We start from the raw sequence: 14,350 nt of genomic DNA, 5'->3' as shown, positions 1-14,350 counted from the left end.
AAGGTGTAGACACAGGAGAGCAGCAGGAGCAGGAGGCCACCGTTGAAGGTGGCGCCATGAGAGCCCGCCCTGCGCCTGCGCACTGAGGCAGGAGCACACAAGCGAAGGGAGCGAACTTCACAAGGCCGCTCATTTAGGAGGTAAATTAATATAAAAGAAGCAGCTCTGTGAATTAAAAAGTGCTTTAGTTTAAGCAGGAATGTCTGCACTACCCACGAAGGAGATGAAATGCAAAGAAAGTAGTGGAACGGTGTGTAAAATGAGGTGAAGAGTGTAGTGTTGGTGTGGTGTGGATCAATGGCTGGCAATCAATGGCTGGCAAGATGCATGTTTGCGTGGGGCCACACATCAGCTGGCCCGCCTCCCATGCCGGCCGGCGTCCTCCCGCCCCTACCTTCCTCTCCCATATACCTTACTGTCACGTGTCCCTGGGAGGCAGGTGGACTGGGCGTGACAGTAGTGTGGGAAGGGGAGCCGGGGTGTGTGACAGCTCCGGGTGACACCTCCTCCTTGACGGAGTGACAGACAAGTCAGCCTCGACCAGCCTCCACGTCTTGAAGAACTTGTACATGGTTGACTGTGTGTGTGCGAGAGGCTCGGTCATGTATACTCAGGTGATTGGGTGCTGTGCTCCTCGCCTCTATCACACACGAATCGGTAGTAAAACTCGTATATATGGTTAGCATTATCTTGAAATGTTTGTACAAAATTGTATAATCTATATTTCTAGTTTGTCACTTATTGCTACTCTTAGGGCCTGATTAAAACTTGAGGCCCCAAACACAGAACACATTATGGTACAGTACTCCCATATACTGTATGTATGTAATTTGAAACATTACAAGCTATTCATGCCCGTGCCACCTTTTGAATGGCTTGATCTTTATCAGTCAATTCAAGACGAAAAATAATAGTAAACTGTAAAATACCTGGAGCATACCTGAAGTTTACTTGGAGAGGTTTCTGGGAGTTCTTCTATTTCCCGAGCCTGACCTGAGGCCTGGCTCGACTTGTGATAACTTGGTCCAACAGGCTGTTGCTTGGAGCGACCCGCATTCTAATGGATAAATACTGCATCATTATTGGTATGAAACAAAACACTTATGCCATTGCTTTTATGCTCTGAAGATATACTGTATAGCATTTTAACCTACATGAATCAAAGAAGCACAATAATATTTACTGTTGCATTCTTATAACTTTACTTGTACTACTAAAAGTTTTCTCCATTTTTTAATTGCAAAATCTTTGATCATATCATCAAAAGTAATGTGATGTAACACTGCCTCAATACTTAGCAGAAACAAGGCATCCAGCCTGTTCTGAACAGGAGAAGCATCTCCTGTTCTCAGTCCTACATATACCATAATATATAACATTGGGGCTTGTTGAGCTTGAAACCGTTGCTTCTTGTTTGTGTTACATCTGTTGAGGCAGTTGATAGTGGTAAGGATTGTGATGTGTGTACCTTCACTTTAGCAAAGCTTTTGATACAGTGCCACATGAAAGACTGAATCAAAAATTAGAGGCACATAGTATTGGGGGTGCTATATTGTTTGATTAGGGCATGACTATACCAAAGGAAACAAAGAGTTAGTATAAATGGGGTTAAGTCAGAGTGGGATAATGTTAGTGGAGTGCCTCAAGGCTCTGTTCTGGGACCTCTGTTGTTTATAATATATATAAATGATTTAGATTCAGGTTCGAGTAGCAACATTTGCAAATTTGCCGATGATACAAAAATTGTTAGGGAAATTAACACGTGTAAGACTCGCTATCACTTCAAGTTGATCTAAATAGAGGTTTTGAAGTGGTCAAAAGATTGGCAGATGCAGTTTAATGCTGATAAATGTAAAGTTTTGAGGCTAAGTAATGATGATAGTTACAAGATACGAGCTAGATGGTGTTGAGATTGCGAAGTCGGACTTGCAAAATGGGAGTTATGATTAGTAAGAATTTAAAACCAAAGAATCAATGCATGAATGTTCGTAATAAGGCAAATAGGACACTGGGATCTATTAATCGAAGCGTTAGTAACAAGACACCTGGTGTTGTTCTTCAGCTATATCTTGCTCTGGTTAGGCCCCATTTAGATTATGCAGTTCAGTTCTGGTTGCCGTATTATAGAATGCATATAAATTCACTTGAACGTGACCAGCGTAGGATGACAAACTTAATTCCCCAAATTAGAAATCTTTCATATGAAGAAAGATTAACAAAGCTTAAATTGCTTTCACTGGAAAGATGAAGAGTTAGGAGTGACATGATAGAGATTTACAAGTGGATGAATGGACATAACAAAGGGGATATTAATAGGGTATTAAAAGTATCAACACGAGACAGAACACGAAACAATGGGTATAAATTGGATAAGTTTAGATTTAGGAAATACTTGGGTAAATACTGGTTCGGCAACAGGGTTGTTGATTTGTGGAACCAATTACCGTGAAATGTAGTGGAGGTGGGGTCCCTCAATTGGTTCAAGTGTTGGTTGGACATGTATATGAGTGGGATTGGGTGGTTATAAATAGGAGCTGCCTCGTATGGGCCAATAGGCATTCTGCAGTTACCCTTGTTCTTGTGTTCTTATCTGACCTTTTGAAGAAATTTTCTGGATCAACATCCTCCAACTTGTTCAGTATTTTATAAGTTTAAATGTGATCTGCCCTGTCATGCCTGGTTTGCAGTGTTGTTAGCCCTGTGGCCCTCGTCTGTTCCTCATATGTGAGTGACTTGGCTCTGGAATGATATTTGTTGCCCAGTGTTGCACTTTCTCCAGACCTAACTATATCCTTCTGAAGATAGTTCTTCATGCTTAGATACAATGTTGGGGTCATCAGTTGCAGAATTCCTGTTGCCTACCGGGAACTGCATGCGTCTAGGGTACCCTTCCCTAGATGCTCCATGAGTACTGTACTGCCCTTGCGTGGTCAGTGTTATCTTTCCTGGGGAGTTTGGGAATTCTGTCTTGCTCCAGGTTGGGGGCGTTTGTTACTGAGGGGGCCGTACTGCAGCCTGGTGCAGCCTGCATTACTATTACACAGCAGCTGATGTTTCTTGCTGCTTGTTTGCTTGTTGTGAGTTTTTTTTTTTTCATATGTTTTCATTTTGGCATTTTTGCCTGTTGTTGCTGAGGTGGTCTGCTTAGCTAGCTCCGTATTAGGATTAGCCTAGGTTGTGGTCATTCTCGGTTGCCCCGGAGGTTTCACGACTGCTACCGGCTGTCAGTTTGCCTGCTACAGACGGGTTTTACTGATTTGGCTGGCTCACTTGGTCACACCATGGTTACTTCTTCAAAGCTCACTTGCGCTTTGTGCGATTTTGTCAGTTCATTGCTCCTTCCTCGGGGAGTTGATCATTCATTCTAAATCCGCCTTGCTGCCCAGTTGAGATTGTGTGGCACCTTTGTCCCGGTGTCCTGTGGGTCTTGTTCCCAGCTTTGCTCCACTTCGTACTCCCTTCTCTATTGTACAGAGGGATCAGGCAGCGGCCCTGTTGCATGCACAGTTTCTCTTGCAATGGGTCAGGTTGGTTGCCCGTTTAGAACCCCCGGAGCTGCCCCGCTTTGTTTTTGGGGTCTCATTTTGGTGGCGTAGGTCATTTCAGCCTGGGATCAGTCGGCACCTCCTCCTTCCTTTCCAGGTGGACATGGTTAGCCCTACTCCTCCCCACCTGCCTCCGGCTCCTACCCATCAGGTTTCGGAGTCCGGGTGGGGTTTCACCCGGGGTGAAGCTCGGGTGGATTCAGGGGCTGCCCCTTCTGAAACAGGTACAGAGGTGGTTGAGTCCGTCTTCCGCTGAGTCGCCCCAGCAGACTCCCTCCTTTTGAAGCCTTTCCCTGGGTGCGTTAGCATCAGTATGCGTCGGGCACACAGCACGTTGCAGGAGCTTGCACCACAACATTACCCAAACAACGTTTTGTGCCATGTTGTGGTCCTGCGGGGTATTTGGGTTCCTCAGGGCTCACTGGTCTGGCTCCATGGAGACTGCTACCCCTTTGGTTCATTGTCTCAACCGGGGGATGGGGAGTCTCCTCTTTGCTGTGCTGCCTCCTCCCTGGTGAGTGCCTTTTTGTCCTCGTCTGTGGGTAGTTAGGTTTAGGAAGCATTAAGGGGCTTCCCCAGAAAACCAGCATTGAATATAATGAAATTCCAATTTCTGGATGGACCCCGGAGGCCTCCTGACACCCTCCCTTCCTCAGGGCATTGGCATCTTTCATCATCATAAGAAGTGAGGGTGGAGCAAGCCAGCTGACCCAGTCTGCCTCCTTTCCCCCCAAACAAGGGTGAGGTAGGGCAAACTAGCTCACACTAGTTTCACAATTTTGGTTGATCTCATTAATGGGGGAGGTATCATTTTGGTATTTTTTGAGGTTGCAGTCTCGTACTAACCATGCAGTAGTCGTTTTGTTTCACTGATTTTCTGGATGCTTCCCTGGTGGTGGCAGACATGATTAACTTTAAATGTTGATAGGCCATTGCTCTCTTCCCCCTCTCTGGGTGGATGGGGAGGGGGCAGGTTATGACTCGTGGTCCCCAGAAGGTCAATAAGCATTCCATGGCTGATGCCCCCTAGTATTGTATTGGCGATAGCTTCCATGGAGCTTCCAGAGCTCGCCAGAAATTGGCGTTTCATTACATTCAACGCTGGTATTTTATTTTTTGCTCTTTGGCCCTCTTGCCAGTATCACCAGTCCTGTTTTCTATACAGTATTTACATCATGGCTTCTGTATAAATATTTGTACCTTCTAGCAAAAATTAACATAGTGTACATCTAATTTGTTTCCTTGCCTAACGAACCATTCCATTCAAATCCATTAGCCATAGTTATCTCATGAAGGGGACTTTCTCTGATGCATTATTTTCTCCATTTTATTCCATGCTATAATGTATTGCCTATTTTTTACAAGTAGTATATTGCCACTTACCTAGTGGAAGCAAGTACTTGAGGTCAATGATCTTTTCCTCATTCCTGCTAATTTTCGGGTATAATTGTAGTGAAGGGCAAAGAGTTGAAGCTAAAAAAAAAAGTATAATCATATACAGTATTTTCTGTAAAGATGCTAAATATATTGCTAGTTCATCTAGTGGGAAGGACTGGAATTGTATGAATGTGAATAGTATATCAACTCCTATTTTTGTTTTCTTTCTTTAAAAGTTAGGTGGGCTGGAGGGCTGCATAAAGTCCAAGAAGAGTGTCGAAGTGTGGCATGTTCCCCCGTCTCTTGTGAGGACCTCCCTGCGGTGACACGCGCCATAGTTATTATTCCACGCACAGCTCCACCATCATCTTAGACTTTTTTTTTCAAATTTAAGCAAAAATGTATCATCAACCACCACCGAATGTTGACTCATCCACCTCAATTGAGGTACGATATTAGTGAAGTATTTTTGGAATATTTTTGTTGCATGAACCACTCTGTATGTCTTATTGGTTAAATTGAATTTATTATATATATATATATAATAAACATACTGAGTGTGAATGTAAAACTAAATTATTTGTTATATTTAGGGAATGCCAGGAGCTCTTCCATCCAAAACACCTGTGTCACTTCTTCAAGAATTGTGTATGAGACGTGGAATCTCTCCAAAATACGACTTGTTGCAGATAGAGGGTGCTGTACATGAACCAACTTTTGTTTACAGAGTCACGGTTGGAGAGTTTGCTGGTATGTATACAAATGCCTATACTTACGATAATCAAGTTTTGAAAGTTGCTGCGTCATTATTAAAGTTAGGCTCATTTTGAATTTTGATTTCTCAATTTATAATTTTTTTGGTGGGAGCCCTGTGTGGCTACTCTTTCTGATAGGTGTACCACTACCGAAGTCGCATCAGGTGCGGAGTTCTATCAGAGTACCAGGGACCAGAGCCAGAACCTGGACCCCTCTAAAGAGGCGCAGGGAGCGGTGACATTTTGTGTTTGTCAACACGGTGGGGGGAGGGGGGGGGGAAGAAATGACCAGAAAGTCAGCGAGGTAAAACAGACCACTGCTGGCTTCAGTAGAGACCACAGCCTCTAAAACCACCAAAAGAGCTCTCTCGTTTAAACAAACTATCAAAATCTCTCCAAACCAGTGCAAAATTGTTTGTGCCATTCCCCCACTAGCTTGGAAGGGAGGATGTACAAATAAAGGGCTGTACACATGCCCTTTACTGAAGCTGAGGGCATTTCTTTACATTCAAAGAAACTCCAGTTTCTGGGTGAGGCCCGGTGGCTTCCCAACACCCTCCCTCCCTCCAGGTCGTCAGTTACATCTACCATAGAACTAAGGGTGGTGTGGGAGCTGCCCTCCCCTCCCCCCCCCCAAACGAATTCAGGAGGTTGGGCAAATGAGCTTGCATTAGTTTGGAAAGATTTCAATTGCTTGTTTGCATAGGTAGGGGAATTCTTGCAGTGGTTTACTGAGGGAAGTTCTTTCTGTGGTTTTAGAGACTGGTCTCTTTTGAAGCCAGCAGTGGTCTGTTTTGTCTGATTTTAATTTTTTTCCCTGTGGTGACGTAAATAACTACATAAATGTCGCCGTTCCCTGTGGCTCTTTAGAAGGGGGCTCCATTCTGGCTCTGGTTCCCAGTAGGCCGACAGAACTCTGCAACTGATGTGACTTAAGTAGTGGTACACTATTAGCGATAGTAGCTTCAGGGAGCCATAAGGGCTCGCGTACAAATTGGCACTTAATTACATTCAATGCTGGTTTCTTATTCATAGTTTACTGTAGTACTGTATATTTATTGTATATTCAGACTTATATTCAAATGTGATGTTGCTTACTGATCAGTTTATGTTGGCTTTTAGCTAATGGATCCGGACAGAGCAAGAAGAAAGCAAAACATGCTGCAGCCAAAGCAGTACTGGACATCATCATCCAGGGTGGTGCAGCTGGAGCTGGAGGCCCTACAGCTGGTGGATCACCTGGAGCACCACCTGAGCTGTAAGTACTTTACTCACAAACTACATGTTCTGCAAATTCACAGTACAACCCCCCCCCCCCCATCCCCCCCCCCCCCCCCCCCCCACCAAAACTAGAAGCTAGAAGAAAGAGGCAATACTGTATAATCACTACGTACAAAATAGTAACAGGAATTCATAAAATTGATAAGGAAGATTTCTTGAGACCTGGAACTTTTGAACAAGACGTCATAGATTTAAACTAACTAAATAAAAATGCCAAAGAAATATAAGAACATTCACGTTCGCAAACAGAGTGGTGGGCGGTTGGAACAAGTTGGGTGAGAAGGTGGTAGAGGTCAAAACCGTCAGTAGTTTCGAAGCATTCTATGACAGTGTGCTGGGAAGACAGGACACCCCAAGCATAACTCATCCTGTAACTGCACTTAGGTAATTACACGATCTACTATGGTGTATCGGTTAGGGTATTGGTTACCCTAGGCTAGCTAGCCATGACTAGCCATGGTTCAATTCTTTCATAGGGGAAGAGTTTTTGTTGTTAAATATAGCTTGCGTGTTCTTGTAAGTTTGTGGCATATATGGGCTCGAGTTTTCTCTGGTAAATATGATCGAGTTGGGAGAATGTATGTACAGTGGCACCTCCACTTACGATTGCCCCTACTTACGAAAATTTCGAGTTACGATGTAAATTTCATCGAAAAATGCGACTCGACATCTGATGGTGTCGTCGACTTCCGATATTTGTTGGTACACGTTCGGGTTGACCGAGTGCGTGATTCCCGGTCACGGGGTCCGACCTGCCTCAGTTTTCTACAGCTGCCCGCTTAGTGATGATAGCGCCTATAAGAAATTCTGCGTTTGTGGTGATTTTTTGCATTTTGAACATTAAAGTAATTATTATATATCACACCATGAGTCCCAGGAAAGTCAGTGGTAAGGCTCAACATATGAGATCCCATGTAAGAATGACCATAGAGCAGAAACAAGAGATCATTTGTAAATATGAAGATGGTGTGCGGGTTGTTGAACTGGCTAGGCAGTACAACAAATCTGTCAATGATATCCACCATACTGGCTAAGAAGGACATTATGGGTGCTAAAGTGATGCATCATTACAGACAAATGTTAAAATGAAGGGAAAAACAAATGTCTCTTGACAAATTTGTAGTGAGACAAACAAGCACTGAACCTACAACCAGGTCCTAGTGGTATTCAGGCAAAACTGTAGGAGAGAGAGTACTCCAGAGAAAATAGCACTGCCTGATGTGAACCTGTTTGGATGGGGACTCCCCTTTTAAACAGTAACAACTCTCCTCCTCCCCCCTCATCACCATCTTCTATACACCGTCAAGAGCCCTCCATAAAGGTAAGATAAACTTAGGTACTGCATTGTAGTTAGAAAAAAACATTGTATTCAGTATAAAATGTATTTGTATGTTAATATTTTGGAGGGTGGGGAATGAATGAATTCAATTCCCTTATTTCTTATGGGAAAATTTGTATTTTTTTTTTTCTTGTGGCAAACTTTGCCTGCATAGTATTTTCCTGGGCATGTTTTTTTTCTCTAGGTGTTGTATTTCTTCCTCTAGTTGTGCCCCTTTCACCATCATTACTGTTGGGTTCAGGTTCTGCACGCACCTCACCAACTCTTGCTCTGCCGGCTTCCTCTGTTCAGGTTTGGGTTTCATGGCACCATCCTCCCACGCTACTTGACGTGTTTTCTAATGCTTTAGCTCTGGGATGGAGATTTGACCAGTGCACACCAGGCTTCCCAGGGTCAGTGTGGCAGGCTTTACAGAGGGTTCATATTCCAGGCTCCATCCTCTGGCTCCATTCCAACTGCTTTCCTGTGGTTCATTCACTGAAATGCGGGGGTCGCTTCAGTCAGTCCATCTTTGTGACTGCACGCTTTGGGGAGCTTGGCTTCTGGCTTCTCAGGGTTTGGCTTGCCTTGTGTTGGTTCTGCAAAACGTTTGGTCACCCAGAGGTGATCCTCTTTGTGTTGACGTGGAACTAGCAGCTTCCCTCCTATCTAGCCGTTTCTTGATCATGAGGCTCTTATTGGGGTTCATTTACCTCTTTGCCTCAGTTTAGTTGATGCTCTGGGTGCTGTTCATGTTGGAAGCATATTAGGACCAGGTAGCCCTTCTCTCCCATATGTGGCTCACTCAATCTTGGTTTCTGGCTCTTCTGGCTTGTTATCTGAACCAGGACACTTGTTTGACTCCACCTCTTTCAGCAGATCTGGCCCGGTGACATACTGTACCTTGCATGTTCAACCTCGTCCTCCGATCTGTGTCTGGAGTTTGATACTTAGATCTGATGCAGGTCTACCATTATTTGTATGATGCGCAGGTGGCCGATTTGTTGCCCGACGAAAGATGCAGGCGAGACGCCAACGGTGTGAAGTGTCCTGTTGCTTCTTTCACTTCATTATTTCTCTTCGTGGTTGTGGTTCCTTGCTTTTTTTTCTATGTTGATTGGTGCTTCATGCCTAATACTGTTGCCTAATACATTAGGTAATACAGTACTCAACTTGCAAGGAAAAACTTCATAGGAAACAGTGTTTTGATTTTTAGTATTGCTATGTGTGAAACGATCGGTAGTGAAGGGGATGAAAAGATGGGCTGCTGCTGAGGTGATGCATTACTTTGAGTTTTACAGAGTTGGTCAGTGCAGAAGAGATGAAATACTGTATATAGATAATTTAAGACTTCTCACGTGATGGCACTAATCAAAAGTATCGCTGTTTATACCATAAAATGTTTAGGAAGGAAATTTTGCTGAAATTATACATTATACATAGTAGCATAATATTTTTTTTTTTTTACCGTTTCAGATCCACTCAGATTGTTTCACCATATGATGATGGTATCCCAGGGAACCCAGTTGGATCCTTGCAGGTTAGCAAAATTTGCATTTTACAGAAATTGTCTTTATATTAATAAGCATTTCCATATATTCTATAAAGCCCTGTTTAATTTCTGGAGTGTGTGGGATAGAACAATATTTATGAATGATATGGCTAGAAAAATGTAAAGTATGGGCCTCACTAACAAATAACATTGTATTTACATTATTATTACCTAGCTAATGTTAGGCTAGACAAGACTTCCTTTTAAGATAATTTTTGTTTAAGGAAAGCTTTTTCAACATTGCAATGAATAATTAAATCCTGCACTTCAGTTTTATAATTAAATGTTAAATTACAGGAGCTGTGCATGGCGCGTCGGTGGCCCCCTCCCACTTATGATCTTACCTCGGAGGAGGGTTTCCCTCATGAGCGAACTTTCTCCATTGCTTGCACCATCGGCAATACAAAAGAAATTGGTAGGTGTGCAAATTATTTGGTCTAATAGTATAGTCTTGTATTTTGTGCTCTAGCTATAAATAATATGATTACATTATGGTATTTAATTATTATTTCAACAGGTACCGGTAAAAGTAAGAAGCTCGCAAAACGACAGGCAGCATACAAAATGACTCAGCGGTTGAAGGACCAACCTGTAGAGCAGACCCAAGTCAATGTACTAGCAGATGACGACGATGAGGTAAAGGGTGAAATAACATCTGCTTTGGCTGGCTTGCATGACGCTTATTTGCATAAGAATAAGACTCTACCTAGTTTCAGCAATAATTGTGGTACGTTCACCTATGAAATAACGTTTCCAAACAATCTTTACAAAGAAAGTGTATCTATTGGCTCCTCCATATCTAAGAGCTCACGTGTTGCTGGTGCACACGGGACTTTGAGCACCGAGTCTGATTTAGAGTATCATATTCTTGATAGTGTCTCGGATAATTTTACCCTGGAAAATGCTGAAGATGAGATAGTAGAAGACTTGATGGAAGAAGACGTAGAAGAGAAAGTAAGTATTAGACATGTTGAAAATACTAAACTAAACAGACAAGTTTTATCTGATAGTGATAATAGCTGTGTCGAAGATATTGAAGTTGAGGACATCATTGAGGATTCCATCGTTCTTGACAAACACTTGGGATACAAATATTCATCTCTAGCTTTGCATGCTACTTTGCATGGATTGGGCTTAAATATAAAGTTTTAAGAAGTAATTTTCAGCATTCAGCCATTGATGCTTCTGTTTTTATTCATATTTTTTGGAAAATTTCACAGGCAACATTTACCTGTACATACTGTACAGTGTGGTAGCATTGGCATCATGGAGAAATTCTCGTCTAGTATCCCAAGGAGATGTATAAAGATTCTAGATTATTATCTGTCCTGGACATCACTAGTTGTATCAGAACATGTACAGTATTCTTAATTAAATATTTAAATCTTTGTGCGTAGGCTCCCTCATATTTCAAATAATTGTAGTCGTGTATGAAGTTAAAACTTTTGAGAAAATTAAAGTAGAGGAAGCTCTTGGTGCATGATGTTTGGGTGCTTTGCATGGCTTTGACTCGCTTATATTGTACTTGTGCTTTACTTTGTTACTGCTTGTGAATGCTTGTCACTGACAATAGGAAGTTATGTCTATATTTGACATACACTGTAAGATTTATTGAATTTTATTTGCGTAGATCTTGTATATTTTTGCAATTTGCTCACAACCCATTTCAGATTTAAATTAAAATCATGTACTGTTTATTTTATTATGGTTATAGAACAAATTAGGAAACTTCTTTACCCATAAGTCTTAAATTTTTTTATTCAAAAGTTCAGTAATAAATAAACCATGTATACAATAGTGTAATAGATTGTTTGGAAAATGGGGAATCTGAAACTATATTGCCCATCATATATAAGGTCTAAAAGAATTTTGATTTTCTATTTTTTTGCAGATTTCTTCATTGCTCGACAAATCCCTTATATTATGAATGTCATATGTATGGCTTTCTCCATGATATTTTTATAGTACTTTACTAAAACTGTTACATATATTAATATTGTGCTTGTACAAAAAAAATATATTTTTTTTTTTTTTAAGAATTTCATATAATAAATAGAGGCTTCATCTTTGTCATTTTGGTGGTAATCCTTGAAAGATGTATTAATTTATATAATTGTAATCTACTCTATGAATCTTGATAAAATAATATTTTAAGACTTGGAGAAACACTATATTCAGTATGATATACAGTACCTAAATTAAATAGGTTGCTATAGAATCACATTTGAAAATATTGGTTTATTAGGCTTCACTGTAAGAAATACTTCCAGTGAAGTATATGAAGTTGTATACTGCACACAGTACAGTATACTGTATAATTTAATAATTTGTTATCTTGCTATACAGCAGGATAAGAGATAAATTAATTATATTTATTTGTTAGAATTTAAATACCTGCATGCAGTTGGTGGTAAGAGTAGTAATCTACTAGAATCTGGTTTAGTTACTGCAAATTTGGTTCTTCTGTCTAGGGTTTGGTGAATGCGTACTGTAGGTTTGGTCTTGTTCAGTGTATTACATAGTAACACAAATACACTCTTTAACAGTTGGCTGTAAATTGGCAAGTTGGTTTTTCTTGAATTTTTAAAGTCTTCACAGTAAAGGATAGTAGCACAATTATGAGTAATTCTGTTTTTATTCTACATTCTGTAGAAGATAAAATATGTTCAGTAACTGAAGCTGCTTTTATATAAGTTAGACTACTGTATTTTTCTAATGTTGATGCTTAGCAGGAAATCAATTATTCAGTACAAAAAATATATATATAAATTTAAATTGTATTGTGCCATTATTCACATGATAAATCATCTATACATTTTGAAGAATTCTCAACAATAGACAAATTAGATTAACCCACATAACATATACTGTTTTACAGATTGTGAAATTTTTTGTTTAAGTACAGTACTGTATGTTCTGATTCAGTAACAACACACATTTCCTCCTCACCCCATTCTACTCATTTGTAAATTAGAATTGATTTGTCACACTGCCATCAAAGATATTTTCATTTTCCTTTAACACACTTTAATTTTGCATGGATCTGCATCTTGAATTTCAATAGCTTTGTGCTTCATTTATAGTCGGCCACGTGCTTTACGAATGCCTATTATCCAAAATTGCCCGTTATCCAATTAGGGTTTGTTCTGATAAAAAAAAAGTTCAGGTAACTGGTGGGACAGGCAGTGTGAGTAAAAATGTGCATGAAAGATGGAACAAGTTTGCCCAGTGATGGTACACAGCATCACTTAGTGTTCATGCACTAGTGGATGGCTCAGAAGTTTTCAACTCTGCCATGGCATTAGGTACATTAGAGTACATGGTGAAATGCATTCTGCTGTGGTAACCTAATCACCATTTAAGCTCCACTTCAGTCAACGCAATATTTTGCATTTGTATATACAAGAGTTCTTGCATTCTTGTACACCCACTAGCTTGCATAGCATTTTGGGCAAGTCCTTAATCCTAATATTCCCCAGAATACGACCTCACCAAATCGTTTAACAACCAGGTACCCATTTTACTGTTGGGTTAGAGGCTACAGTTAAGGATCTGTGTCCAGTAAATCCTCCCCGGCCAGGTTATCTCGATTTCGGGGCTTAGCGTCCCAGCGGCGGGTCCTTGACTAGGCCTCCTTTTTGTTACTCATCCTCAGGAAGCAGCCTATAGCAGCTGTCTAACTCCCAGGTACCTATTTACTGCTAGGTGAACAGGGCATCAGGGTGAAAGAAACTGCCCATTTGTTTCCGCCTCCACCGGGAATCGAACTCAGAACCTCAGGACTACGAATCTTGAGCACTGTCCACTTAGCTGTCGGGCCCCTAATATGAAAATACTAATACGGCCAGGATACAAACCCAGGACAAAGCGCTCGCGAAACGCCAGGCAAGTGTCTTGCCACTACTCCACGGGGACTGTTAACATTATCATCCACCACCACCTTTTCAGTCTAAATAACCAAGATTATAGTTGATGGAGCAGTGTTAACAAGCAGATTAAAACATATATTGTCAAGTACAAACAAAACACTGTTGAACTACTTCAACAAAATTGTCAATTTTTTTCCCCTAATTTTTCAGGATGACTAACCACTTATCCAAACACATGTTATCCATTTAGTCAGAATTGAATAATTTAGTCAGTCCCAAGGTGTTCAGATAGCACGTGGCTGAATGTATCCTAGTTTTATGTTGCTTTTCTAATTGGTTCATAAATGTGGGGTCATGCCCGACTAACTCAGAATATAAGGCCAAGTCTTGCTGGTTCCTAATCAGATTAAATTATACGTGGAAAAAATAGATTTGATACAATAAATTGTGTAACAATTCAAATATAAATGACAGCAAAAATAAATAAATATATATAAATAAAATAAATAGTCTGGTTACATAAAATACTTAATTATCAAGATTTGTTCTGATATTTCCATGTGCATACAAAGTACACAATTCCCCAATTATCTAGTTAACATATGCTTTTATATACTTCGCACACAATTGTACTCGCAAGTTGCACCAGATAC

The 14,350-nt window shown here is 40.8% G+C and overlaps 1 protein-coding gene and 1 long non-coding RNA gene across 3 annotated transcripts in view; both read left to right on the top strand.

Moving 5' to 3' along the window:
• The window catches only part of LOC123754352 (protein Loquacious), a 60,188-nt gene continuing 45,838 nt past the window's right edge, over window positions 1–14,350 (top strand). For both annotated transcript variants that reach the window (XM_045736687.2, XM_045736685.2), the window contains exons 1-7: window positions 1–140; window positions 5,159–5,369; window positions 5,516–5,672; window positions 6,800–6,935; window positions 9,753–9,816; window positions 10,126–10,243; window positions 10,346–10,464. In XM_045736687.2, coding sequence (XP_045592643.1) covers window positions 5,322–5,369; window positions 5,516–5,672; window positions 6,800–6,935; window positions 9,753–9,816; window positions 10,126–10,243; window positions 10,346–10,464 — 642 coding nt within the window. In that variant the 5' untranslated portion in view covers window positions 1–140; window positions 5,159–5,321. The remainder of the gene's footprint in view (window positions 141–5,158; window positions 5,370–5,515; window positions 5,673–6,799; window positions 6,936–9,752; window positions 9,817–10,125; window positions 10,244–10,345; window positions 10,465–14,350) is intronic.
• On the top strand, window positions 10,644–11,893 carry LOC138365852 (uncharacterized). Its single transcript, XR_011229051.1, has 2 exons — window positions 10,644–10,782; window positions 11,720–11,893. It is a non-coding gene; the product is annotated as an uncharacterized lncRNA (long non-coding RNA).

The sequence above is a fragment of the Procambarus clarkii genome, chromosome 18 (genome assembly GCF_040958095.1).
Source record: "Procambarus clarkii isolate CNS0578487 chromosome 18, FALCON_Pclarkii_2.0, whole genome shotgun sequence".
Lineage (NCBI taxonomy): Eukaryota > Metazoa > Arthropoda > Malacostraca > Decapoda > Cambaridae > Procambarus > Procambarus clarkii.
The sequence above is the reverse complement of the archived record's forward strand: the minus strand, read 5'-3'. Positions and strand labels throughout refer to the sequence as shown.